At 42.1% G+C, this 27,277-nt stretch overlaps 1 protein-coding gene across 1 annotated transcript in view; it reads left to right on the top strand.

Moving 5' to 3' along the window:
* ryr2a (ryanodine receptor 2a (cardiac)) overlaps positions 1 to 27,277 on the top strand; it is a gene marked incomplete at its 5' end in the record, with an annotated part of 336,158 nt that overhangs the window by 240,186 nt on the left and 68,695 nt on the right. The window contains 16 exons of the mRNA XM_083932619.1: positions 146 to 276; positions 1,002 to 1,129; positions 1,440 to 1,632; positions 3,244 to 3,326; positions 3,661 to 3,818; positions 9,506 to 9,593; positions 10,902 to 10,994; positions 11,136 to 11,306; positions 19,724 to 19,783; positions 20,054 to 20,212; positions 21,079 to 21,191; positions 22,831 to 22,927; positions 23,060 to 23,166; positions 23,673 to 23,724; positions 25,921 to 25,971; positions 26,101 to 26,200. Of these exons, the coding sequence (XP_083788745.1) occupies positions 146 to 276; positions 1,002 to 1,129; positions 1,440 to 1,632; positions 3,244 to 3,326; positions 3,661 to 3,818; positions 9,506 to 9,593; positions 10,902 to 10,994; positions 11,136 to 11,306; positions 19,724 to 19,783; positions 20,054 to 20,212; positions 21,079 to 21,191; positions 22,831 to 22,927; positions 23,060 to 23,166; positions 23,673 to 23,724; positions 25,921 to 25,971; positions 26,101 to 26,200 (1,784 nt within the window). The remainder of the gene's footprint in view (positions 1 to 145; positions 277 to 1,001; positions 1,130 to 1,439; positions 1,633 to 3,243; positions 3,327 to 3,660; positions 3,819 to 9,505; positions 9,594 to 10,901; positions 10,995 to 11,135; positions 11,307 to 19,723; positions 19,784 to 20,053; positions 20,213 to 21,078; positions 21,192 to 22,830; positions 22,928 to 23,059; positions 23,167 to 23,672; positions 23,725 to 25,920; positions 25,972 to 26,100; positions 26,201 to 27,277) is intronic.

Here is a 27,277-nt window from a genome sequence, read left to right as displayed (position 1 = left end):
AAAACAAGGAAAAATAAAAGTGAATCTAAATTCACACTATCTAAACTAATTATTACCAAACAATATTACAAAGCAACATCATCATCTTAAAATGATAATGAAAATAATAATAATTATGAAATCATTATTTGTCTCTCCTCTCCAGACAGCGTCCAGCATTAGGACAGTGTTTAGCTGCCTTCTCAGCAGCCTTTCCTGTTGCATTCCTTGAGCCTCACATCAACAAGTTCAACAGCTTCTCCATCTACAACAGCAAGGGAACGAAAGACAGATCAGGTACTAATGAAATGGTTTTTATATCAATATTTAACTGCTCTGTGCACTTGAATGTTACAAACATGATGCGGTGGAAATACACACACACACATAGATATACAAGTCCTGGGGTAGTTGTATCCTCTGAAAATGTCATTCAGTCTACATGCAGCTGAGCACATTGTTACTGTGTGACTCTTAGATTCAAAGGGTAGATTAATGTACAGTGCAGAGGTTGCAGGTCTCTGTTGCTGTTTGCTTTGACAGTCTGGTCATTTTCCATCACCACAACCATGAAAGAAAGACAGATTACTACATTGATTCCCTCCTCTCTGATGGAGGACAACCACAGCACCAACTGTGAAGAAGCTACCAATGACTCAGCATGTGCTAAAATGGCATGAACAAAAAGTAAAGTTGGTAACACTTTCTATGAAGACCAAATCGACATTTTAATGCATCATGACTACGCTCATCAGCACACAATGATTTCTGATACAAGGACACATACTGTATGCACTTCACATTACCTAACACATACAATGATCACTTATGATACTGCATGGACTCTTATAGCACACTATGGGCCATTACTACAGCTGATTGTTGAGGTGTGTATAGGTGAGTGTAGGTGATTATAATGTATTATAAGCCCTATCAGCTTACCTCTAGTTTATAACTAGTCAAGAACTGTTGACCTGTATATTCGTGTTTATATCAATCTTTTCTGTTCATTCACCTCTCAGCTCTAGGTCTTCCAGGGCAAGTTGGGGAAGTTTGTCCTCTGATCCCAAACTTAGAGAAGTGTCTAGAGGAGATCATGGAGTTGGCAGAGTCTGGCATGAGATACACTCAGATGCCCCATGTCATGGAGGTGGGATATAAAACTAACTATCAACTTTGTGTCTGTTGTACCAATATCAATGTGGGTTTCTTTCCCCTTGTGCTCTGGTGTCTTCTAATCCCTAAATTATCTCTTTAAATAATGAAAAGTAATCTTTCCATTGGCACTTAATATGTTATGCCTCTGTTGACTGAACCCAAGAAGTGTTCACATAATGTCACTGTGTGGGTTCATTGTCAAACGGTCAATGAGAAACTGTACAAAGTATTATGTCAGCCTGGGAAAGTGGCTCATCTCAGGACAGTTTAAACTGAAATGAGTATTTTCCCTTTTTCTGTAGGTGGTGTTACCAATGTTGTGCAGCTACATGTCTCACTGGTGGGAACATGGACCAGAGAGCAACTCAGACAAAGCTGACAGCTGCTGCACCTCTGTGACCTCTGAACACATGAACACTCTGCTGGGAAACATTCTCAAGATCATCTACAACAACCTGGGAATAGATGAAGGGGCCTGGATGAAAAGACTAGCTGGTAAACATGGCAACACTGTGTGTGTGTGTGTGTTTGTGTGTGTGTGTGTGTGTGTGTGTGTGTGTGTGTGTGTGTGTGTGTGTGTGTGTGTGTGTGTGTGTGTGTGTGTGTGTGTGTGTGTGTGTGTGTGTGTGTGTGTGTGTGTGTGTGTGTGTGTGTGTGTGTGTGTGTGTGTGTGACTCGTCCACATTATGTTTCTCTCTTATGTCTACCATAAAATGTGTCTCACAAATAAGGATAATGACATGATGTAGTCTTTAGATTTAAGTAAATGTAAGGGTTTGTAGTGTACTGATCTAGATCACAATTTTAAGAAATGCAGTTGGGGTTGGTATGACATCACTGAGCTGAGAGGTCGGACTGGTGCTGATCTCTCGCTCCGACCATAATTTGAATTTTACCCACCACAGACTGGCATTTTTATATCTTGCTGACCACTCTAAGGGGCCGTCCACACGAATGCGAGTATTTTTAAAAGCGCGTGTGTGTTTCTCTGCACGATTCAGAGTTTTTTGTAACCGGAGTCCAGGGCGAACTTCTTGGAAAAGTCCGGTTCCAGCAATGTTGTGTGGACAGGAAAACCGAGGAAAAACGCAATTTCTTGTGGAAATTGTTTGACGTCACACTGTGCGACGGTAAACAGTGAGTTGTATTCATGGAGACTTGTGGAGCACTCTAGATGTGACCAGCTGACGGAGTTGATGTTATGGAAGACCAGGCCAAAATACTGGTGCTATTTAGCAACTTATCAGCACTTTGTGTGTGTCTCATACAATTACTTAACCACATCCAGCAACATAGACGTCAGCGTGATCTATTAAGGAGACTGCTCCTGCTGTATACCCCAACATATCAACACCTTTCACAGAGTCCAAATTTGGGGAACTGACAGAAGGCGTTCACCAAGCATATGGTATCCCTTAGTGCATCAGCACAGTCGACGGGACACACGTTGAAATCAAGCAGCCGTCCTCAAACTAAATCGTTCCTAACGATGTCAAGCAAGGGAAAGTAGATCTCTACTACTTGTATAATTTATATTTTTACTTCCACTATACATGGATGAGAGAAGGCACAGTATATGTATAGGGTGAGTGATGCGCGTTGGTGGTGGTGGTGGTGGGACTTTCTTTATTTTTTTTAGATTTATGTGTACTGTATATGTATGTTTCTGTATGAATATATATATATATATATATATTTACATATATATAAAAAATATATATATACACGGTATATGTGTGTGTGTGTCTGTGTGTGTGTGTCTGTGCGTGCGTGTGTATGTATATAGTTTACATACATTTTATTTTATTTATTGTTAATGTGCTGTCAGGATATGCAGTACACTAGTGATAGTTTTAGCAAATATAAAGTAAAAAAAAAGTTACAGACTAGTCTTCATGTTTCATGTTTGTTTGTTGTTTTAAATATAATTCCAGGTTGCAGTAAAAGGCTTTAAAAAGTTCTTAATTGCCATCATCCGGACAGGGCACATAGAGACAGAGAGAGACAGACAGCCATTCACACTCACACGTGCAGACAATGAAGTTCAAGGAAAATCAATTATTTTATGCTCAATCATTGAACCCCTTTTCTGTCCCTGCTTTAAAGTCTTCTCTCAGCCGATCATCAGCAAGGCCAAAGCCCAACTGCTCAAGACTCACTTCCTGCCTTTGATGGAGAAACTCAAAAAAGTGAGTTATATTATTTTTCTATGTATTTTAAATTATTATGTAGCATATCAGAATATTGGTAGACTCAAATAACACATCCAGTATAAACATACTGTCTATAAATGTAATAAAGCCCTAAGCTATCAGAGGTTTGCAAGCAATGTGTTCAATAATTTGATAGTAAGTATATGTTTGATTGTTTAATGCAGTGTATTTTCAAAGTATGATTTTAATACTACTACTACTACAACTACTACTACTACTACTACTACTACTACTACTACCACCACCACTGAGATCACAAAGTATTTGGTATTCAAATAAAGAGAGAGCTGTGTATGACTGTGTCCTGTAGAAATCAGCAGTTGTGCTGATGGATGAGGAACAAAGCAAGGTCGAGGGGAGGGGGGAGATGTCAGAGACAGAGCTTCTCATCATGGACCAGTTCACCATACTCGTCAGAGACCTGTATGCCTTCTACCCTGTCCTCATACGATTTGTTGACTACAACAGGTACAGTGATGATTGGATAGTTCCAACAATTCTCAATTTATCAACAAATATGACCTGCATTTCTTTCAGTGTCATGAATGATGGGATACTTCATGTTCATAACTAACACTAAGCTGCATATTTGTTGGATATGGATAGCCAGTGTCTAAATCATAAGTAATTTGTTACGTTTAAAGGGGCCCTGTGGGGTTTTCTTGTAAACAAAAACAAGTTATGCTTACATTTAGTGTTACTTACCACTACCATAGACCATTATAAAGATGGACAGCTTGACAGCTCCCCAAAAGTGAAGTCCAAACATCCGGATCGCCCCCAGGTGGCTGACTGCAGAGAGGCTATATCTTCCGGTGTCTTAAGGGGTTCTATTCCTACGGAATAGGATTCCGAGTGACAGAGCGCTCTGGCAGTCATTCGGGATTCATAGAACCGTAATTACATTTGTAACTATCGTTTTATTTCATTCCTGCTGACCGCCAGAGGCAGTGCATACAGCACTGAATGACTCATACCAGCAAAGTCACAAGGAATCCTGAAAACCCACCTCATCGAGGAAGATCATGAGACCCAGGAAGGAGGACCACCCCCAGTGGATGGGGAATGGCAATATTGACCTTATAGAACCTAGAGAATGTGCCCGGCGATATCCATGATGCAGCGACAAAAATATCTTCAGGGCTACGTCTCTCAGCGCAGCCCATGATGTGGAAACACTCCTGGCATCATAGAGTGTCCCAGCACCAGGTGCAAGTCTGATACTGGAGCCCCCCTCAGGAAGAGGGACACAAGGGTGCGACTCCCTACCGTGACATTGTCAACCCGAGTGTGTTGATGTGATATTGCAGCCACATACACAGTTAGGGTAGATGTAGATCTGCCATCATCCAAGAAGTATTGCAGGAACTCCAGGATGGTAGGCATGGAGCAATGTACTGGGTCCTCACCATGGCCTATACGCAAATGACAGAATAGAAAAAAGAGAAAGACAAAAGAGTCCAGAATCAGAATCAGAAATACTTTAATAATCCCAGGGGGAAATTATTTTTGTTACAAAACTCCAGATATACACATACAAAAGATTGGGGTCACCCAGAAAATTTTGTGTTTTCCATGAAAAGTCACACTTATTTACCACCATGAGTTGTAAAATGAATAGAAAATATAGTCAAGACATTGACATGGTTAGAAATAGAGATTTTTTTTTTATTTGAGATAATATTTTTTTTCCTTCAAACTTTGCTTTCGTCAAAGATCCTCAAAGCAATTTCATTCAAAAAAACAACTGGACTGGTTGTTTGTCTAGGAAGACGTTTCACCTCTCATCCAAGAGGCTTCATCAGTTCATGTACGCATCTGACCAGGCTGGGACTTAGATCTGGTGACTGCGCTGGCCACTCCATTACAGATAGAATACCAGCTGCCTGCTTCTTCTCTAAATAGTTCTTGCACAACTTCGAGGTGTGCTTTGGGTCATTGTCCTGTTGTAGGATGAAATTGGCTCCAATCAAGCGCTGTCCACAGGGTATGGCATGGCGTTGCAAAATGGAGTGATAGCCTTCCTTATTCAGCATCCCTTTAACCCTGAACAAATCTCCCACCTTACCAGCACCAAAGCAACCCCAGACCATCACGTTACCCCCACCATGCTTGACAGATGGCGTCAGGCACTCTTCCAGCATCTTTTCAGTTGTTCTGCGTCTCACAAATGTTCTTCTGTGTGATCCAAACACCTCAAACTTCGATTCGTCCGTCCATAACACTTTTTTCCAATCTTCCTCTGTCCAATGTCTGTGTTCTTTTGCCCATATTAATCTTTTTCTTTTATTGGCCAGTCTCAGATATGGCTTTTTCTTTGCCACTCTGCCCTGAAGGCCAGCATCCCGGAGTCGCCTCTTCACTGTAGATGTTGACACTGGCGTTTTGCGGGTACTATTTAATGAAGCTGCCAATTGAGGACCTGTGAGTAGGGATGCTCAATATTGGCTTTTCTGCCGATATCCGATATTCCGATATTGTCCAACCCTTAATTTCCGATACCGATATCACCCGATACCGATATATGCAGCCTTTTTACACCAACATCACATATCACCTATTATGGAATTAACACATTATGGCTAATTTTATTCTGATGCCCCACTGGATGCAAACATAAATGCAACACAGCTTTTCAAATGTAAACACAGTCTGTACAAAATAAGTTATTGAAAAAAGTTCCAAAAAAGTGCCATTCATTTATTTGTTTGTGTTTTTAGAGAGAATATTTTGCCTCAAACAACACTACAGACAATATCAAAACCAGGAAGATGCATCTCTTCAGTCCAGAGTAGTAAGCAAACTTAGTTCTCTTTTTCCAGACTGAGTAACCGGCCATAACTTGGCAAATAATACAATCAATAAATTAGCAGTCAAGCTCAACATGCTAACCTGTATTGGATCTAATGGATACAGCACTAGAAATTAGCTTCTCGACGTGACTGTAAACAATGCTGTACAGTTCGGGTCAGCACTGGTCTGAGAAATACTTGCGACTGGGCATGGCATAACGTTGCTCGATGAGCACCACAAGTTTGGTGAATCCGGCATCCTGAACGATAGAAAAAGTTTTTTTCTCGGTGTTGGCTGTTGCTTCTTCTCATCACTTTGCTGCACAGATGTAGCGTATAACTCCGCATGATTCTTCTTGAGGTGGATGATCAAATTTGATGTATTAAAGGAAGACGCCTTGTTTCCTCCTCTCATAACCAACGCCTTGCAGTCATTGCATAGCGTACATTAACTGTTAGTAGGTGACACTTGGAAATACTTCCAAACTTCGGACATCTTATGCACAGGGCGAGCAAGCTTGTTAGCCACGGTTAGCAACCTACGAGTCTAGCGTGTTGTTGTTGTTATACGTCATCAAGCACGCCCCTGTAAACGTCCCATGTTGCATTCATGTACACTCGGAAATGCTGAAGCCTACAGAACTAACATCGGTTGTAAAAACCCGATACCGATAATTCCCGATATTACATTTTTAACTCAATATCAGTGGGCCGATATTATCGGACATCCCTACCTGTGAGGCGTCTATTTCTCAAACTAGAGACTCTAATGTACTTTTCTTCTTGCTGAGTTGTGCAGCGGGGCCTCCCACTTCTCTTTCTACTCTGGTTAGAGCCTGTTTGGGCTCTTCTCTGAAGGGAGTAGTACACACCGTTAGGAAAGTAGGAAATCTTCAGTTTCTTGGCAATTTCTCGCATGGAATAGCCTTCATTTCTAAGAACATGAATAGATTGTCGTGTTTCACATGAAAGTTCTCTTTTTCTGGCCATTTTGAGCGTTTAATCGTCCCCACAAATGTGATGCTCCAGATACTCAACTAGCCCAAAGGAAGGTCAATTTTATAGCTTCTCTAACCAGCTAAACTGTTTTCAGCTGTGCTAACATTATTGCACAAGGGTTTTCTAATCATCCATTAGCCTTCTGACCCAATGAGCAAACACATTGTACCATTAGAACACTGGAGTGATAGTTGCTGGAAATGGGCCTCTATACACCTATGTAGATATTGCACCAAAAAACAGACATTTGCATCTAGAATAGTCATTTACCACATTAGCAATGTATAGATTAGTTTAAACTTAGATTAGTTTAATGTATATTATATATATTATATATTATATTCTTTCAAAAATAAGGAAATTTCTAAGTGACCCCAAACTTTTGAACGGTAGTGTACATACAAAAAATATTATACAGACGACATACAGTATATTAGAAAAACAGAATATAAATATATAACAATATAAAAGTTAAATGTACAGAAATGAATATTTACAGAAGTGAATTAGATACAAGATCAAAAATACCAGACTAATGTGCAAAAGAACAGACTGTCTGTGATTGAGTCTGAATGACGGAGAGGAGGTGACAGGCTCTCCAAGGGATGCGTTGTATAATTTAATTACCACAGCGCTCTGTGGTGCATCTGGGTGCGAGGAGTCTTCTGCTGAAGGTGCTCCTCTGCTGGGCCAGTGTGTCATAGAGAGGGTGTGAGACATTGTCCAAGATAGACCGGAGCCTGGACATCATCCTCCTCTCTGCCTCGGTCATCAGGGTGTCCAGCTCCTCCCCCACGACATCACTGGCCCCCCTGATCAGTCTGTTCAGTCTGTTGGTGTCTGCGACATTCAGCCCACTGCCCCAGCAGGTGACAGCAAAGAAGATCGTACTGGCCACAACAGACTCATAAAACATCCTCAGCATCGTCCAGCAGATGTTAAAGGACCTCAGCCTCCTCAGGAAGAAGAGTCGACTTTGGCCCTTTTTGTAGAACGCCTCTGCGTTTCTAGTCCAGTTCAGCTTGTTGTTAAAGTACACCCCTAGGTACTTATACTTCTCTACAGTGTCCACAGGGACCCCCTGGATGGAGACAGGGGTCAAAGGTGTTTTTGCCCTCCTCAGAGCCACTACGAGCTTTTGCTCCTTTGTTTTAGTCATGTTGAGCTGCAGATAATTCAGCTCACTCCAAGTGACAAAGTTGCCCACAACAGTCCTGTATTCACTTTCATCCCCCTTTCTGATGCAGCCAACTATTGCTGAGTCATCAGAAAAGGTGGCAGGCCTGGAATAGTTAAAGTCTGAGGTGAAGAGGGTGAAGAGAAAGGGAGAGAGGACAGTCCCCTGTGGGGCCCCAGTGTTGCTGACCACCCTGTCAGATACACAGTTCTGTAGTCGTACGTACTGTGGTCTGCCGGTCAGGTAATCCACAATCCAGGACACCTGAATCGCAGCCATCTTCTCACCCAGTAGAGCCGGACGGATGGTGTTTAATGCACTGGAGAAGTCAAAGAACATGACTCTCGCAGTGCTCGCAGGCTTGTCCAGATGACTGATGACTCAGTTCAGCAGGTAGGTGATGCAGTCCTCAACTCCCAGGCGGGGCTGGTAGGTGAACTGTGGTGGATCAGTGAAGGGCCTGACCATAGGCCTTAGCTGCTCCAGGATGAGTCTCTCCATGGCCTTCATGATGTGGAACATCACTTGGCCACTGGGACATGGCGTCCCTAGCACAGGCACGAGGCAGCACTTCCACAGCACAGAGTGCAGGCTCAGGCAGACTTTACTCAGTACTTCACACTGCTGTGAGGCACAGGCTTTAAGCACCCTGGGAAATACACCATCAGGTCCTGCAGCTTTGAGTCTCATCAGCTGTCTTCTGACCAGACAGTTGACAAGACTCCACTTCGGCAAAGCTGTCCATGCAGCTTTTCAGCGGCAGCTCAGGCCCTCCAGTGGCCAAAACCACAGTTGGAGGTGCTAAGGGTTCAATCACATACCTAACTACCAGAGAGGCAGAGTAAAATACTATCATAACATACTGGTGCCGTCGCAGCCCTTGGAGAACAAACCAGATGTTGCTACCCCCACAACACGATCACAGGGCTACTAGAGACTTTACTTTTGAAGAACTTCTTTGAAGTTAAAGTTTAATGTGTGAGCTTTAGCCTACACCATGAAAATGCATACAACTGCATGAAGAAAAAAGAAACTCTCTGATGACACCGGGAGATATAGCCTCTCTTTGCTCGTGACATTGTTGGTAAACATACTCTTACTGTGCAAGTGAGAAGGGATAATTAAGTGCTTTATGTACCCACTCCACAGGGAACCTTAATCACTAAACTGCCTTGTTATACTGACAGGGCCAGATGGCTGAAAGAGTCCAACCCAGAGGCTGAGGAACTGTTCCGTATGGTGGCCGAGGTTTTCATCTTCTGGGCCAAGTCTCATGTAAGAATCACTTACACAGTAACATGCTGCTGATTTTAAATATCACATTGAGAGGTGAGCACTAGACAAGATCAATTTTTTGGGAATTTTTAATAATTAATACTGAATCAAATGACTCCCTACAAAGGACTGTTTTTGTTTTTGCTGCTGATCCCACTGAAGGTGCTTTCACACCTGATAGTCTGTTCCGTCAAGTCCACTTCCCTGGTGTGCACCAGATGCGAAAATGAATAGTTTTTTTTCCCAGCTGGTCTGGTTCACTTTCACACCTATTCCTTTGATCTGGTCCACTTCAGTTGATGATGTGCTGAAGTGAAACAAAATGTAGCTGCATTTCAGCTCAATACAGGTAAAAAAAAGGCACTTCACTCATTAGTCAGATGTGTCAGGCGCAATGACATAGATCCTGAACTGCGATTGGTCAAAATTGTCATGCTGTCAAATGCTGAGAATGTAAACAGAGTGACAGCAGACAGCGCACCCACCACAGGTAATGTCACAATGAAGAGACAACTGCGAGGGTTGATTATGGCGTTGGTCCTTGGTTATTACATCTGGTGTTGTTGTGGTGGTGACAGTGGTGGTACTTAAACATGACGTAGATCACGTAACTGCCGACAGGAGCTGGGTTGGTCCTCTATGGACCTATTGGAAAAACATGGAACTGCAGATCACTCCTTGTAACATGACAGATCTTAATTTCAACCATTAGATCCAAAATATTTAACTTACTAAGAGTCTTCAACCATGCTAGCATCCTAGCCCTGACTAATTTTCTGATTTTAAGCAGGTACAATGTTTACCCTGTTCACTATTTTAAAAAGTCAGGGGATCAATTTTGGGACCATTATGCCTGTACCTAATATTCAAGATTCAAGATTCAAGATTCAAGGAGCTTTATTTATCCCGAGGGTCCTAATATCATTGATCAAGCAGTCAGAAATTGCCATCACTAAAAACCACCATCTATTGTAATGTGCATTAAACGTAGGATTGAAATATTTTGCATTAAATATTTAGGTCACAAGTACTACTGTACACTGTAATGGAATCATTCACCCATAGAGGTATTTTTAGGCGAGAGGAAAAGGTTAAACTGTTATCCACTGTACAGTGTGTGATCTCAACTTAACACAATGTGAAAGGTCAGTGTCTTTTTCACTTGTCACTGAACCGTCACAATGTATTTACAAATCTGACACAAATCTCTGTTGTCAATATCAACCCAAGAGTCTGAAGCTAACATGGCATCAGTCAGCACAACAGTATGACTGTGAAATAAGGTGTCATGCTGTCATCTTTCTGCAGAACTTCAAAAGAGAAGAGCAGAACTTTGTAGTTCAGAATGAAATCAACAACATGTCCTTCCTCATCACTGACACCAAGAGTAAGATGTCAAAGGTATGGCCACATGGATTAATATTAAATCAAAGTTGATAGCCTGTTACGTGTATGCAAATTTAAACATAAGGAGGAGCATAACATGACACTTACTAGACCCATGTGGGCATTTCTGGTCTTCTGTAATTTACTTTGCCTCAGGGAATAGTTTCAGACCAGGAGAGGAAGAAGATGAAGAGGAAGGGAGATCGATACTCCATGCAGACGAGTCTGATCGTTGCCACTCTGAAGCGCCTGCTGCCTGTTGGACTCAACATCTGTGCCCCTGGAGAACAAGAGCTTATCACACTGGCCAAGAACCGCTTTACCCAGGTGGGAAAAATAATACTTGTCTACTAGATCATGAAAATTACTGTTATCTGATATGACAAGAGACAAGGGGCCATTATAAACGACTTGACAATATAATTGTATATAATTTCATAGACTATAACTGGGGGTAGGGAGTGAGTAATCAGCTCAAAGCACGGCACATGCCGCTTTGAGCTGTTAAATGATTTATACAAGCCTCCTCATTTCACTACAAAAACCTAACTACATGTTTTGTTGGAGCTGAACAGCACCAGACAAGGTAATAGTAAGAGTTTCTGATAGTAATGAGTGTGTGTGTCTCTCTACAGCTTCTTGCATGTTTGTGTGTGTGGGGTGTATAGAAAGGAGCTTTGGGGAGACAACATGTGAATTGACAAGCTAGTGTCCGTTTGTTAAACAATCTTAAGCTATCAGAGAAACAAGCTGAGTAAACGTTAGGGGAAGCTCGGCTGGAAGCCCCTCCGGGACATCCTGAGTTCCACTGAACAGTGTCAGAGAAACATTGATTAAACGTGAAACTGTTTTATTCAGCGTTTTTAGCATTTTTAATCAGCGGCTCTGTTTGGAAAGGAGACCTCTGCGGATAATTCAGCTCACAGTTAAAAGCTTCTAAATGATGAACAATGAAGGATTTCTAACCAGGAGCTGACAGGAACAACTCCCATGATCCCACATTACTTCATGTAATGTGTAAATGTCACTTGGCGTCTTTTGTTATTGTTTTGATTGAGGGACCCCTAGAGTCAAAAACATACATATGGTGTGCTCAATATAAACACAGCACAGATTAATCAATACAAGATCAAAATAAATAAGTAATACTTCATTTTCTAGAACTAATTAAAAGGCAATAACCTTAATAAGCCTATGGCAAATCTCCATTAACAGTACAATAAATCCTCAAGCCTGTGTAGCACAGAAATTGTTTACAGTAAATAGGAACCGACTCTAGGTTCTGAGGAGCAGTATGTAACAAAAAGTTAATAACGAGACACCAAGACTGAATGGTAAGTTTTGAGTAGTGGTTCTTTTATATAGCATCCAAGTTTTAACTCAAAACATTTGCCTAACTATTAATAATAATAGTACCACTTCCAATGAGCAACTTTTAACATCAGATGTCATAAATAAATAAATAATTAGATATTTCCCCCTATTTTGTGTCACTGTGGTTTGTTTATTCCTGTTTGAGTCAATAAAGTAGGCTGCTTTTCTTTGGCACCATTTAAGGTATTTTGTTCCTTCTTTATATTTCAGTTAGCTCAAGTCTAAATTATATATTTTTTTATTCTAGTTGAGGGTTGGAATAACCTTCAAACAAGATAAAAAAACAAAACAAAAACACAACTTGAAGCAATGTAAATAAATAACATTCACCAGTCAATAATATCTGGAATCAATAACAGTTTTACACAACACAGTAATGAACGGTCTTTTCTAGGGTGTGGGTTTAATCCTTTTCCGTCGATAAAAACTTAGACGAGTTTGATGGCAGTGTTAGAAAGGCTTTTGGTTAAGTCTCTGCACTTCACTGGAAGCCCCACTGCTTGCTGTAGTCAATTTGGAAAGTTTTTATCCTACCACATGTCACGTCATATCCAGAAAGCTTTAAAGTGGTCTTGCAAAGCCCCCACCACAGCGACTTCCTGGTTGATCCAATAAGGAAGTAGTCTGCACAATAGAGCAGTTCTCTTTCAACAATCATTTAGTAGCTCACTATGGAAAACAAATCCCATTCCCTCACCATGGACGAGCCCATGTCTGCAGCCAAGGCCTGCACGTGCGGCAAGACGATCCCTGGGGCGGATACCCACTCCACCTGCTCGGCGTACCTCGCGCTGAAACATGCCTAGGACGCGCTGGAGACCCCGGTGACTTGTGAGCACTGTGCGCTTTTTTCAAACAAGACCTGCCGCCGCAGGCTGGCACGGCTGGCACGGCTGGCCAATTTGTCAACCACCGACCCTTTGATGGGGGTACCCAACCCCCCACCACAGGAGTCAGAGAAGGTGCTCTCCAGGGGATATACCATCCCCACGGATGCAGATTGGGCCGACCAGCTGGACGCCGTGGCCCCGCTGATACACCACAACGCCCCTTGGTGAAGACCTGTTGGCAGAACAGGAAGGCATTGTGGATGTGATGTTGAATTCTAACTCTGGGGACAAATCTATCAGCCTCAGCTCCAACGAGGACGACTCCTTCACTCGTGGGCTGCAAAGTCAACCACCGGGGAGGAGGCAAGTGGTGGCCCCCCAAACCCGCCTGTTGGCATCGACCTGCACAACGTTTGCAAGAGGCAGGCTGCAAAGCTGGGCATCGAGTGACCAGAAACCCCCGCCGAGACCTCCACGTATGAGGGGAGACTCCACCAGACAGCTCTTGCCGGTGTTCCTGCAGTGCCTGGAGGAAGCGCCCCGAGCTTGGGGCAATCTGTCGACTGGCCAAGAACGCCGCGCAGGGAGGCTCAGCACTGGACTGGGTGGGCATGGAGGAGAAAGGCTTCTCCCACCATGACGGCGGCGGGCCCCGCCCTGCCATTCGAGGCGGAATGCTTCCAGTCCTCCCTGACTGAAAGAGGCTACAAGTCTCAATGCAAGGAAGTGTCTCAGACCTTGAATCACTTTCTGCCGGTACTCAGAGGGCAGCATATTCTGGTCAGGCCCGACAACACCACAGACAGACAGGGCAGGCTATGCTAGCAACTCCCACCTGTTATCGCTGAGAGCCACTTGTGCCGGGCATATTGAACCTGGAAGCAGACTTACTCTCCAGGGGCAAGCCTCCCTACAAGGATTGGAAACTCCACAGCAAGGTGGTTGCCCAGCTTTGGGAGAGATACGGCAAGGCGAGAGTGGATCTCTTTGCATCAGAGGAGAACGCTCAGTGCCTTTTGTTCTACTCCCAAATCGAGCAGAGTGCTCCGATGGGGCTGGATGTCTTGGCGCATGAGTGGCCCTGTGTCCTCCTGTAAGCTTCTTCCCCATTAGAGCTGATCATTCCTACTCTCGCCAAATTGCAAGAGAGGGATCTGTCTCTAATCCTGATAGCCCCCAGCTGGCAAGGAAAAAACTGGCTAGCAGAGATATTTCAACTCCTGTGCTGTCAGCTGTGGCATTTGCAGAGACCTCTTGACGCAGGCGGGCGGGGAGATTTTTCATCCTTATCCGGAGCGCATGACTCCATGGGCCTGGCCTGTGAAAGGTTGAACTTAACTTCCCACTTCCACCACTGGGTTCCCGCTGAGTGTCATCGCCACTATTCAGGGTGCAAGGGCTCCTTCTATGCGGTCCGGTTATCCTGACATTCCTACGGGAGTTTTTGGATAAGAGCCTGGCATTCTCAACAGTCAAGGTGTATTTGGCTGCTATATCGGCATGTCACATTGGCTTTGGAGACAAAACAGCAGGTCAGCACTCCCTGGTTTGTCAGTTCATGAAAGGTGCACAGCGCCTTCGACTTGTGTCTAAGAACTTGGCCGCTCTGTGGGATCATTCCATGGTTCTGGATGTGCTGTCGGGCCTGCCTTTTGATCCACTGCTTTAGGTGGAGCTCAGAGTGCTCTCCCTGAAGACGGCTCTGTTACTCGCGTTGGCCTCGGCCAAACGCGTGAGGGAAATCCATGCATTGTCTGTGAATCTGGCTTGTATGCAGTTCTTAGCGGGGGATTCTAAGGTTCTACTGAAGCCTAACCAATATCGCCCTATTGAGCTGCCGGCGTTCTATCCTCCTCCTTTCTCATTGCAGGAGCATGGACGAATGAATACTCTCTGCCCGGTGTGCGCGTTATGCACCGGACAGAACAGCTGGATTCAGGAAATCAGAACAGCTGTTTGTATCATGGGCTGCACTGAACTTGGGGAAGCGTCTTACGAAACAGCGGTTGTCATGCTGGATTGTGGAGGATATTGCCTTGGCCTATGAGAGTAAGGGGCTGGGCCCACCCTCAGAGCTGTGCGCTCATTCCACTCATGGGTTGACTGCATCATGGGCATTGTTTCAGGGCGTTTCTATGGAGGAGGTGTTTGCAGTTGCTGGCTGGACTACGCCTCATACCTTTTCCAGATTTTACAGATTAGATGTTACTGTACCCACAATGGCACACACTGTGCTGCATGTGGGTTTAGCGACAGATAGAGGGCTGCCTATGTGATTTATATCACAGTAATATCTGGTCCTCAAGATATGCTTGTCTGAGGCAATATGGGAGTCTCTACATTCCATAGTGAGATATCAAAACGAATGTTGAAAGAGAACTTTAGAAAATAACCCTGGTTCTCTGAAACATGAGTGAGGTATCTCACCTGGGTTCCGTTTCACAAAGCAGGTTCAACAAACTCTGAGTCTACCCTGAACTCTGAGTTGATCTACTCTGAGATAGGAAACTCTGAGTTTTCGGTTCCAGAACAGCAGATTTGCGTTAGGTTGATCAACTCAGAGTAGTTTGACCTGGAGTTAAGCGCGTGCACCACAAGTAAAAAAGACAGCATCAATGGAGCCCTGATTCGACGAGTCACCATAGCAACGGGGAAGGGGAGGGCTACGCTACAACTGGAACTGTAAATATTAATGCGCTCATACAGAGAGTTTGAGCAGGTTTTTCGCCGAAAGTGTAACACCACTGCAGCAGCAAAAGAGAGGGAGACGGTGCGGGAGGACATTGCTGCTCGGGTCAGTGCGTAAGTTTAAATGTAGTCCTGTTGCAATCACAGTAATATCACCGGGGAAACTGCTTGAGTGGTAGCCTATTAATTTATTTCATTTAGGTGCTTCACACGGGGGAGAAGCGCACTTGGCAGCAGCTTAAGATGAAACATAAAAACATTGGCACAATATCATGGTGACGCCTCATTTTGAGCATGTTTTACATTGTAAAGTAAATATTACTGTAAGTGGCTGTTTAATATGTTGTATAAAAAACTCCCATTTGCAAAAAAACGCAGGGCAACACACAATATATATTGGCATGTGAGAGCATGACTTTGGTTGTTAATGTTGGAAATGTAAGGACGGATGAGGTTCTGTATGTAAATGGTGGACTGTGACATGAAACCGTGTTGTGTCGTATTCAGCACCCCTGCCGTGAAATGCACCCCCTCGCATTATAGATGATATTCTGGATCAGAAGGCTATATAGGAGTAGTTTATATACCGGTAACCCAATTAAAAGCACACACTTTTGAACCTATAATTCATTCATGCAAGAAAAGCTGGGATTATATTTAGGAAACGCCAAGTCAAATACATTCAACTTGCTCAAAACATCCATTTCATTCATTTTGTAATTATGGCTGCAGTATATTAAGGACGTCTGATAATCATCTCCCGACGAATATTTAATTCTCTGCGCAGTAATGCTGCACTTTCATCCACGGGATCGCTATCAAAAGGACATGCCATGGTAGTGAAATAGACGCCAACTAATATAACTTCTAATGTCTGATTTTTGCAATGATTTTCTGAAAAAACAGACAGAACTATACTACGCCAAAACTCGCCCACTGACTGAATGAATGAGGAAATCAAACACCGTGTGTGGCTGAAAGAGGGCGGAGACAGAGAGAAACTCAAGGTTTGCTGAGAAAAACCTGGTCCCGACCAGGTTAGTTTCAGAGAGCATGTTACCATGGTAACTGACCGAGAGGTTAAGTTACCTCTCTTTGTGGAACAGGCTAGAGTTACCCCTCTTTCTCTGGTTTGAGTTACCTCCCTTTGTGAAACGGGAAACTCAGAGTTTCCCTCATTTCAGGGTTAACAGACTCAGAGTTTTCACTAAACCTGCTTTGTGAAACGGACCCCAGATCCCCCTCCTTGCCTGGAGCGAGGAAGAGGTGTTTTTTGCTCAGACTGAAGTACCGACATGACGCCCCAATCTCATAGGGAGGAGGAAGACTCTTCCCCAAGGAGTGGGGTCTGTCTGCCAGTCAGGACTGGCGTAGTGGAAAATTGCTTCTGGGGACAAGCGAGGGGGGCGCATCCCATAGTGAGATACCTCACTCATGTTTCAGAGATTCGGGGGTTAATTTCTTAACCTAAAGTTTGTCCTTGACCCCCATGTTAAACAGGCCGATTTTCACAGCATAATTAAACCTACTTGGGACTTGCAAAAAACATTGTCACATGTATGTTTAAGTCATATCTCCATTAAACATTAAGGAGGGTGAATATTTTTGTAACAGGCTAGTTTATATTTCATTGGAGGTTAAAGTTTATGAATAATTTGGGGCGCGGCCTCTTGAGTGACAGTCAGCCTCTGGCCTTCAATTCGCCTCAGAGGCTAGTTGTCAGGATTAGTATGCTACCTCTGTCATCTTGACCTGGACTGTGGTCATTCATGTGGTGGTGTTACTATTAGTGACAAGATAGTTTGCTCTTCAATCAACTGTACAAACAGATGGTTTAGGAACACACCGTGTTAACATTAGCTTCGTTATGCTAATTAAATAGCTGCACTTGTACCAAAACTTGCAATACAGCCTGCTATCTATGACACATACACTAGATTCTAATCTGGAGCAGCGGGAGGATTCTGGCAGTGAGGGTCGGTGTTTTACAGTCTATGGGCATGGTACTGTGTTGAATATCAGATCAAATCATAGATAGGAAATGCTGCCTGCACTTCACTCCTGGAGCCGGTGTAGTCTCGGCTAGAGACACGCGAATGCCTGCACTCGACTCGCAGAGCCAGTGTTTTGTTTTTTTTTCTCCAAACTTTATTTCATATCATAGCAGTTTAGTCTCTGCTAGAGAAACGGGACTCTCACTCCAGCTTATCTAGTAACGTGTTAGCCTAGCTCCCGGGTGGTGGAGCTAATGTGGCTAATTCTGTAAACGTCAGCCAGATGGAAGTATCTCTGTGCCCCCAACTTCCCATCATTGCCCTTTTTTGGTAAGAGGAAATGAGGAGGAGTCAGAGTCTGACAAGATGATGGCTCCCAGAGGCGAATATGATTGGATCAAGTTGAAAGAACGGCTACGTCCATTTTTTATACAGTCTTTGGGTTCTGCGGGCAGCACAAGGCTCTGCACGCTGTGTCTCCTATGGATAGCTCGCCATCTTGTTTCCTTGACTTCATAAGCACCTCCACGAACCCATCGGACTACACTTACAAAACCAGGACTGTTTATAACAGGGCAATATTAATACACAGGTTTACCAGGTAACATAAGGAACATAACTGATCAATTAATTATGCAAAAAACGTACATTTCAACACTTTTCACTCTGTAAAAGTACGTCGACCGGACCATAAAATGGCTTCCCCTTTCACTTCACTCATGGCAATCTTGAACATGCTTAGCTTTAGGTTCTGCTTTACAGAAAAGATTCACTTTCTCTTAGCTTAGTTAAGTCAGTACAAGAAGACATGAATATGTAAATAAATCCTGAAGCACAATTCACTTATCAAATCCTTCAATGGAAAAAAACAGAATCCACAGTCTTGGAAAAAAAATAACAATCATCTAACGAAAAAGTGAAAAAAAACAACAACCATAAAAACCTCCAAAAGATAGGGAAAACTAGGTTGTACTTATAAACTCTTCTTTTCTGCTCTCTTATCTAATTTTTGCCTCTAATTTTTCATCTCTGTGTTCCTGGTTCTCAGTAATGGAGAAAACGGCATGTAGTGTTTTTTTACGATCTGATTGGCTGTTGCGGCTGCACTCGCTAAAGGGCAACTAAACACAAAATATGAAATCAACCAGTTAAATAAAGCTACAATTTAATTTTAAGAGCAATTAACATAGCAACATATAAATCAATGGTTAAATCCATTTATTTAGTGTAATTTATACCTGTGCTACACCTGGATTCCGTCAGAACCCCTGTATCTCTAGTTACTCTATTTTAAATATTTTTTTCTATTTTATTTGAACACAGGAAAGGTCAAGAAGCCATAAGCTTAAGGGACCTTCCCTCAATTTAAGAAGAAAAACAAACGATAACAAAAAAATAAAAAAATAAGCTTACACAATTTAGGAAAAAACAAGAAACATACAAAATGAACAGAAAAACTAACCAATGAGTCAATAAATTCAATCAATTCAATAAAAACAAAAAAAGTGAAAAGTGTCTCCTTCAGTTCAGCCATCTGAGGGCAGCAGGACCCATATGTGGATAAATCTGCAGCTGCTGATCTGTTTACCTTCATAATAGTTTATCAAAACAAATAATTGTCAGTGACAGTGTTTTTATACATTTTCAAACTTTGTTTCATTCAATCAAAGTTATTTCAGTTCATTTTCATATTTAAATCTGTAAAACACCTTCAAACTGCTTCATGTATGAATTGTACTGATTTCATATCACAGCCGAAAGACTGCATATTTCTTCTCATCATCATGGCAAATTGTTTTGCCATTATTTAATGGTTACCTTTGTGTCACAATGGAGCGTGCATTTCCTCTGTTAACAGAGAGATACAGAGATTGAAGTTCGAGAGATCATCAGGAACAATCTTCATTTACAAGGAAAGGTAAGAAGACTTTGAGCTTGTAATTAACAAAGTCAGTGCACTACAAGTGTATTTGGGACTAACTGTACATGATGTCAAATTCTAAATTTACACATGCAAGAAATTAAAAAGGTATTGTACTGGTTAATCTGAATGGAAACAGCTCCAAGATTTTGTTCACAATCTAGCTCAAATCCACCACATGTAATTGACCTTAGAGCTTTCAGAATTGTGCTGCTCCAACACACATTTGAATGCATGTGCGTATGTGACTGCATGTGTTTTGTACAGCTGGAGGATCCAGCTATCCGTTGGCAGATGGCTCTGTACAGAGACCTCCCTAATCACTACGAGGACACCTCTGACCCAGAGAAGACTGTGGAGAGAGTCCTGGAGATCGCTCATGTCCTCTTCCACCTAGACCAGGTAGGTGCGTGTGTGTGTGTGTGTGTGTGTGTGTGTGTGTGTGTTACTATCCATATAATATCCACCGTTCTGTATGATCATATTTGGAATGATACACATATATTTGGGCTCCTCCTGAGCCGACCTACATTCTCCTCTTAGAAGAGCTGATGTTATTGGCCATTATTAAAGGTTCTCTGTGTAACTTTCAGAAAACGTGTTATCAGTGGCCATTAAGTGAACTATAGTCAGCTTTCTGTTAGGCTCTATGCTCACAGTATGTAGGCATGAGCAAGTATTAACCAAACAAGTGACAGAAAATTGACTGACTGGCATCATATTGATAGAATGCCCCTAAAATTAATATTTATAACGCTAGCTTGCTGTTTGCAAATCACTCCATCAGCCAACACCACAAAAAAAAAAGATGCTGCACAGCCAATAAGCCACAGCCAGCTGGCCAGCCTTAGCTTAGGTCATGGTGAGCTCATGTTAGGACTCTGCCGCTTGTTGACGACAGCAGACTCCATTTCTAAGCTAACATTAACTGGTGTTGCACACTGTTGGCTGTAGGGAAGCTAAAGAGAGGCAAGGGACTCAAAAGTGTCCTTGAGTGTGCAAAAGTCACATCCTTTGGATTTTCGGGGAAGGTCTTGTTTTTGAAGTTATGTTACATCCTGTTCGTCAATTAGCAATAAAAAAACAATTAGTACATGTAAAAAGTTACACACAGAACCTTTAAGGTTACTTCAAAAAGAGACAGAAGCATGCCTGTTGTTTGAAGTCAACGATGTTTATAAATGTACTTTCTCTAACCAGTTGTCCAAGAGAAGAAGGCAGTGTGGCTTCCAGATGGTGAGCTGCATCAATAGAGAGTCTGCAGTACTGAGTAGTTCAGTTTGTGTGTTTAGGTTGAACATCCTCAGCGCAGTAAGAAGGCTGTGTGGCACAAACTGCTGTCCAAACAGAGGAAGAGAGCAGTGGTTGCTTGCTTCAGGATGGCACCACTCTATAACTTGCCCAGGTAAACTATGCACCTACCCACACACATCAACGCACACATATAGTATATCATAGAACGGATGGCTCAAATCCAGCAATCTGATTGGTTGTTAGTCGTGGTGTAATTCCCATATGCCACGGCTATGTCAAAGTTCTTGTCATAATTCTTTATCACTCCGCTTTCATCTTTTTATCTTATGTAGGGACTTTAACTTGCAGAAGATTTAAACAGGTTTATAAAGTGATTGGTTGGTGACTCAATGTGCAGCACAAACGGCCTCTGTTGCTTAAATCTGTCCATAGGAATAAAAAATTTCAGCCGATATCTTACTTACAACACGATTGAGCTATCAGTTTAGTGATTATATGTGTGGTCTTTATTCAGTTTGAGAAACTTCACAATGTCTTCAAGCAGTTAAGCTAACAGGGCAGCAACAGGTTAAATTAAATAAATTAAATCAAGATAGTAAGTTCCATACTGTAGCAACCGCCGACCAGGGGGGCCTATTTCTTTGTAATAATAATAATAATAATAATAATAATAATAATAATAATAATAACACATTTTATAGCACTTTTCTCAGTACTCAAAGACGCTTAGTAAGAACAATTCTTTATAGATAATTTTTGTTAATAGAGTTGTTTAATTGGAATATGTCCATCACTTTAATATTGCCATAGTTGGTAAACAAAACTTTGCGCGAGGCAGGACAACACCCCTTAGCTTTGATATATTCCCAACATACCACGGCCTGTCATGATAGTGTCAGGCCCGGGCAGGAATGAGGACTCAGATGTGAAGGTTCGCAGATCAATACTGAATTTTATCCTTGAAGTCAAGAACGTGGCATAGAGCCAAAAAGGCCACAAACTAAAAATCACTACGCACAGGAGGAACAAACAATAATCGATGATTAACGAACAAAGTACAAAATAAAGTCGCTCCGTCCAGGAGGAAAAAACAAAACGCAAAGTTAACAAATTAAACTCTAAACTAAGTCGCTCCATTTATGAGGAATAACCTAAAACAAGTTGGGCAAGTGACCTGGAACGAGAGGAGAGTTATCTTTCAAAATAAAACAGGAAATTCACAAGACAAAAACCCGAAGACAGGACAGACCTCACCGCGGCGTGACAGAAGTCCCAGGTTTCTGGGGAGAGTCCCCGTTTTCAGTGACCTGCCCCTGAAATGTTCCTGGTTTTCACTGTCACTGAAAGATCCAAAAATGGAATATAGGAAAAAAGTAAAAAAAAACAAAAAAACTTGCCTGTCAATGTCAGTGATGCACAGTCATGCCACTAACACGTTAGCACTAAAAAAATATATAATCTCATTATTTTTAATTATATATTTATATATATACAGTATATATATATATATATATACACACAGTATATATATATATATATATATATATATATATATATATATATATATAATCTCATTATTTAAAAAACATAATTATAAAATTTACAATAATAGAACCAATTAAAGTATTATTTGCCATGCTCATCTTTCTGATTGCCTGCCGGTCAAACATCGTTCATGACGTCACTGGAGTATACACAGTATGCATGTTTGTGTACTCACTGTACATTTGTCGAACTGTATCATGTAAGAAAGACTTATTTTTAGTCTTACCGTTTCTTCCCCAAACTAGGCACCGGGCTGTCAACTTGTTCCTGCAGGGCTATGAGAAGTCCTGGATTGAGACAGAGGAACACTACTTTGAAGATAAACTCATAGAGGACCTTGCTGTAAGTTAATGTAATAAATGTAAAAGACATTTATTTTTTCTTCTACTTTGAAGATAAGTAGTTCTTAAGGCTATTGTTTATTTTTTCAGTGTGTATCATAGTCTACTTTGATTGTGAATTTGTTTATTTCAGAAACCAGGTGTCCAGGAGCCATCTGAAGAAGAGGAGGGGATAAAACACATCGATCCACTGCATCAGCTCATCCAGCTGTTCAGCAGAACAGCCCTCACAGAGAAGTGGTGAGTTATAGATATATGGAAGATACAATGCTCTATAAAGCTGCAATCTTTTTGCTTCCAGCTGGCATATTTTGACTAAAAAAATTGAATTTAGGGGTGCCCGGTGGCTCAGTGGTTAGAGCAGAGAACAGAGTTAAAAAAATCCTTGATGCAATGGCCCCGGCTCAACTCGGACCTGTCATCTCCTCCCTCTCTTCAATCTCCGGCTGCACTAAAGAAATAAAGCCATGAAAAGCCAAAACAGAAAGAAGTAGGTTAAAGTGTCTAAAAGTTGCAACCAACTGCACTTGATTTTCAGTGGGATCAACAGTGCAATTTTCACATCTAACCACAGCCTTTTGAGCTTAATGCAAAAAAGCTTAATGCAGCTTACATTATAAAACTCTTTCAGTCATGACTGCAGTCAACCTGTGCTGATGTATGTGTGTGTGTGTGTGTGTGTGTGTGTGTGTGCGGGTGCATGTGCGTGCGTGCATGCGTGTATGTGTGTGTATTTCCTGTTGCAGTAAACTGGATGAAGATAATCTCTACATGGCTTATGCTGACATCATGGCTAAGGTACCAGCTAATGAAGACCAGAAATCTTTTCATTACTTTGAATTAGCTGTCTTATTATTATTATTATTATTATTATTATTATTATTATCTAGGGGGATTATGATATTATCTAGAGGTGTCACAATTTTGATTTGACGAAATCCGATTTCAATTATCGAAATCAAAAGCAACGATTCTCCTAGTATTCTTTTTCCTTACACAGTTTTTCATGCCTGCCAAAAATCGCTAACTTGACTCATCAGATGGTTTGTTTCAAAGAACCATCTGAGAAGCCGTCATAGGAAACTGATTGGAAAAGAGAAGACACTTTTAAAACATACCTGGCAGGTGATTAGATGAACCATCTGTTTATCAAACACTCGGCAAAGTCAATCAGGAGAAGCGAGAGATGATGTTTTCCATTGAGAAAGGCCTTCAGTACTGCTCTCTTCTCTCAACGAAGAGAAACTCTCCAGTTGTGATCAAACTGATACTACACATCCTTTAGTGCGGGAGCTGCACAGTGGCCACCAACAGCACAGTTGGTCTGTCCGTCTATTTGTTTGTTTGATTTGTTTTGTTTTTGTTCGTGACTGTCTTCGTTTATCAAACCATCGTTCAATGTACTCTTGAGGATCACTACTACATCCACCATGAGACAAATATGGGAGTTTGTTTTAATAGTCGAGGCAATATTGTTTGTAATCAATGTGGCAAATGAGCCGACCAGCAACACAAAGTCAAACATATTATAAAACACAGACTTTCTCTTACAACTTAACGCCCAAGGAAACAACTGGAATTATACTGCTGTAAACATACCTGCAAAGATAACAAGATCTTTTAGCAAGAAGGAACACAAGAGGAAACTTGGGAAGAGGGAAGAAATGCGTCAGAGACTCAGGAGGAGGAAAACAAGAAGCTTAGCCTTCTCTGAGACCTGGCTTAATGATACCGTTCCAAACTCCAAGTTTGCCCAGATGGATTTAGTATCGTATGCTTGGACCGCTGCTGCGAGGCTACAGGCAAGGAACACAGAGGGGGCGTGTGCATCATGATAAATGACAGATGGTGTCAAACAACAGTGATAAGGAAAAAGATCTTCACTCATGATATTGGACTTTTATCAGTTTCTCTTTGACCCTCCTATCTTACATGTGAATTCCCACAAATATTTTTGACTGTTGTTTACATACATCTAAAAGCAGACACAAACAGGGCAGCAGACATTATCTTGAATATCACTCAAGAATTTTATGAAATCTCACCCGTTGCACCCAAATTTATAATGGGGGATTTTAATAACTGCACCCTTAAAAAAATCCCTGTCCACATACTTTCACATACTTGTCCAACACGAAAAAATAAGACCGTCGACTTGTGCTACGGATCCATCCCCAAGGCATACTCATCCAGTGCCATACCAAGGACAGGCCCATTTCACTCACCTCTCTTGTAGTCAAATCTCTTGATCAGATCATAAAAACGAACATCATTAACTCTTTAAACATGCTCTTGACCCTTTACAATTTTCCTACGGACTTGGGAGGGGGACTGTATATAAATGTAATGTCAGAGAAATTAGCCTTATAGATGTCAGTATCTACGAATTGTGTGTCAATGTGTCTGTGCTGTAAACCAAATTGCCTCTCGGGGACATTAAAGTTTTTTACCTACCTACCTACCTTTTAAGGAGCGACCAATGTTGTTGTAAACTAGCGGTCATCGCCCCCAGCTTCCCCCTCAACTGCCAGTCGCTCCTCACAGAAAACTGATTGGTCAGGGGACATCTAGGTGAAGCACAAACACATTTTCTTGCTGCCTGTGAGGTGGATGCAATTTTTTCGAGTGTTGAGTGTTAGGGTTAGGGTTAGGTGAGTTGCATGCATTATTCATCAGAAATGATTACTGCTGCCAAATTGCTGTTGCTCGAAACGGATGTGATTCTCGGCAGGCAAAAATATTTTACCTTTCCTGCAAGTTATGTAACGGTGTGAGCACTGACTGGACTTCATGGTGCATCCAGGTGCCCCTCATAAACTCACGGTGCATTCAGGTGCATTTTGTAATATCTCTCTCCTACTCTTATTGTGGCATAGCATAGAAAAAAAAATTGAAAATTGAATTGAATTGTGAGCTTAAAAATCAAAAGTCAAATGGAATTGTAGATTTGAAGAATTGTGACATGCCTAATATTATCACTTTTCACTTCGTCAGAGTTGCCATGATGAAGAAGATGAGTATGGAGAGGAAGTGAAGAGTTTTGAAGTAGGTGATCTGTTACTCAGTCCGTGTGTGTCTCTTGGTCCGTGTGTGTCTCTTGGTCCCCATGATGGTCTTTGCTGTAAATGGGTATGTTGCCGCCTGTCAGACATGTGACTTGTTTCACATAAACAGGAGAAGGAGATGGAGAAGCAGAAGCTGTTGTATCAGCAAGCTCGGCTGCATGACCGTGGAGCTGCTGAGATGGTGCTTCAAACCATCAGCGCTAGCAAAGGTAGGTTTTACTTCCTGAAGGACATGCCTCCCACTATAACTACTACACTATAACACTACTTTCACGATGATTGAATTTGCTGTACCATCACTTTCAGTGCGCAGATTTATACATCAGTGGAGGCTGGTGACTCAAAAATTGGGGTGGAAGAAAAATTTGCAGGGTTATTTTACACTTAATGTTTACTTATCTTTCCCTTTATATGCTCAATTAGAGTTTATCAATAAAACAATGACTTAAAAGTAAGTAAGTATGATAATATTAGTAGTTTGCTTGTACATGGCACAATTCAAGAAACCCACGGATGCTTCACAAAAGTACAGAGCTCCCACATAAGGGCCTGAGAAGAAAGTTATTACACAAGTGAAGACTGAACAAAGGATTGAACAATACAAAATAAAATAAGACACTGGATCTCAAATTCAACAGTAGTTATTGGCTGATGTCACAAGGACATTTACAGAGAGGCAGTGGGGCTGTTGTCACCTTTACAGAGAGGCAGTGGGGTTGTTGTCACCTGTACAGATAAGGCAGTGGGTCTGTTGTCACCTTTACTGAGAGGCAGTGGGGCTGTTGTCACCTTTACAGAGAGGTAGTGGGTATGTTGTCAGCTTTACAGAGATGCAGTGGGGCTGTTGTCACCTTTACAGAGATATAGTGGGGCTGTTGTCACCTTTACAGAGATGCAGTGGGGCTGTTGTCACCTTTACAGAGAGGCAGTGGGTCTGTTGTCAGCTTTACAGAGAGGCAGTGGGGCTGTTGTCACTTTTACAGATAAGGCAGTGGGTTTGTTGTCACCTTTACAGAGAGGCAGTGGGGCTGTTGTCACCTTTACAGAGAGGTAGTGGGTCTGTTGTCAGCTTTACAGAGAGTTAGTGGGGCTGTTGTCACCTTTACAGAGATATAGTGGGGCTGTTGTCATCTTTACAGAGAGGTAGTGGGACTGTTGTCACCTTTACAGAGATATAGTGGGGCTGTTGTCACCTTTACAGAGAGGCAGTGGGGCTGTTGTCACCTTTACAGAGATATAGTGGGGCTGTTGTCACTGTTACAGAGAGGCAGTGGGGCTGTTGTCAC

The sequence above is a fragment of the Echiichthys vipera genome (assembly GCF_963691815.1).
Source record: "Echiichthys vipera genome assembly, chromosome: 18".
Lineage (NCBI taxonomy): Eukaryota > Metazoa > Chordata > Actinopteri > Perciformes > Trachinidae > Echiichthys > Echiichthys vipera.
This window is presented reverse-complemented; position numbering and strand designations above follow the sequence as displayed.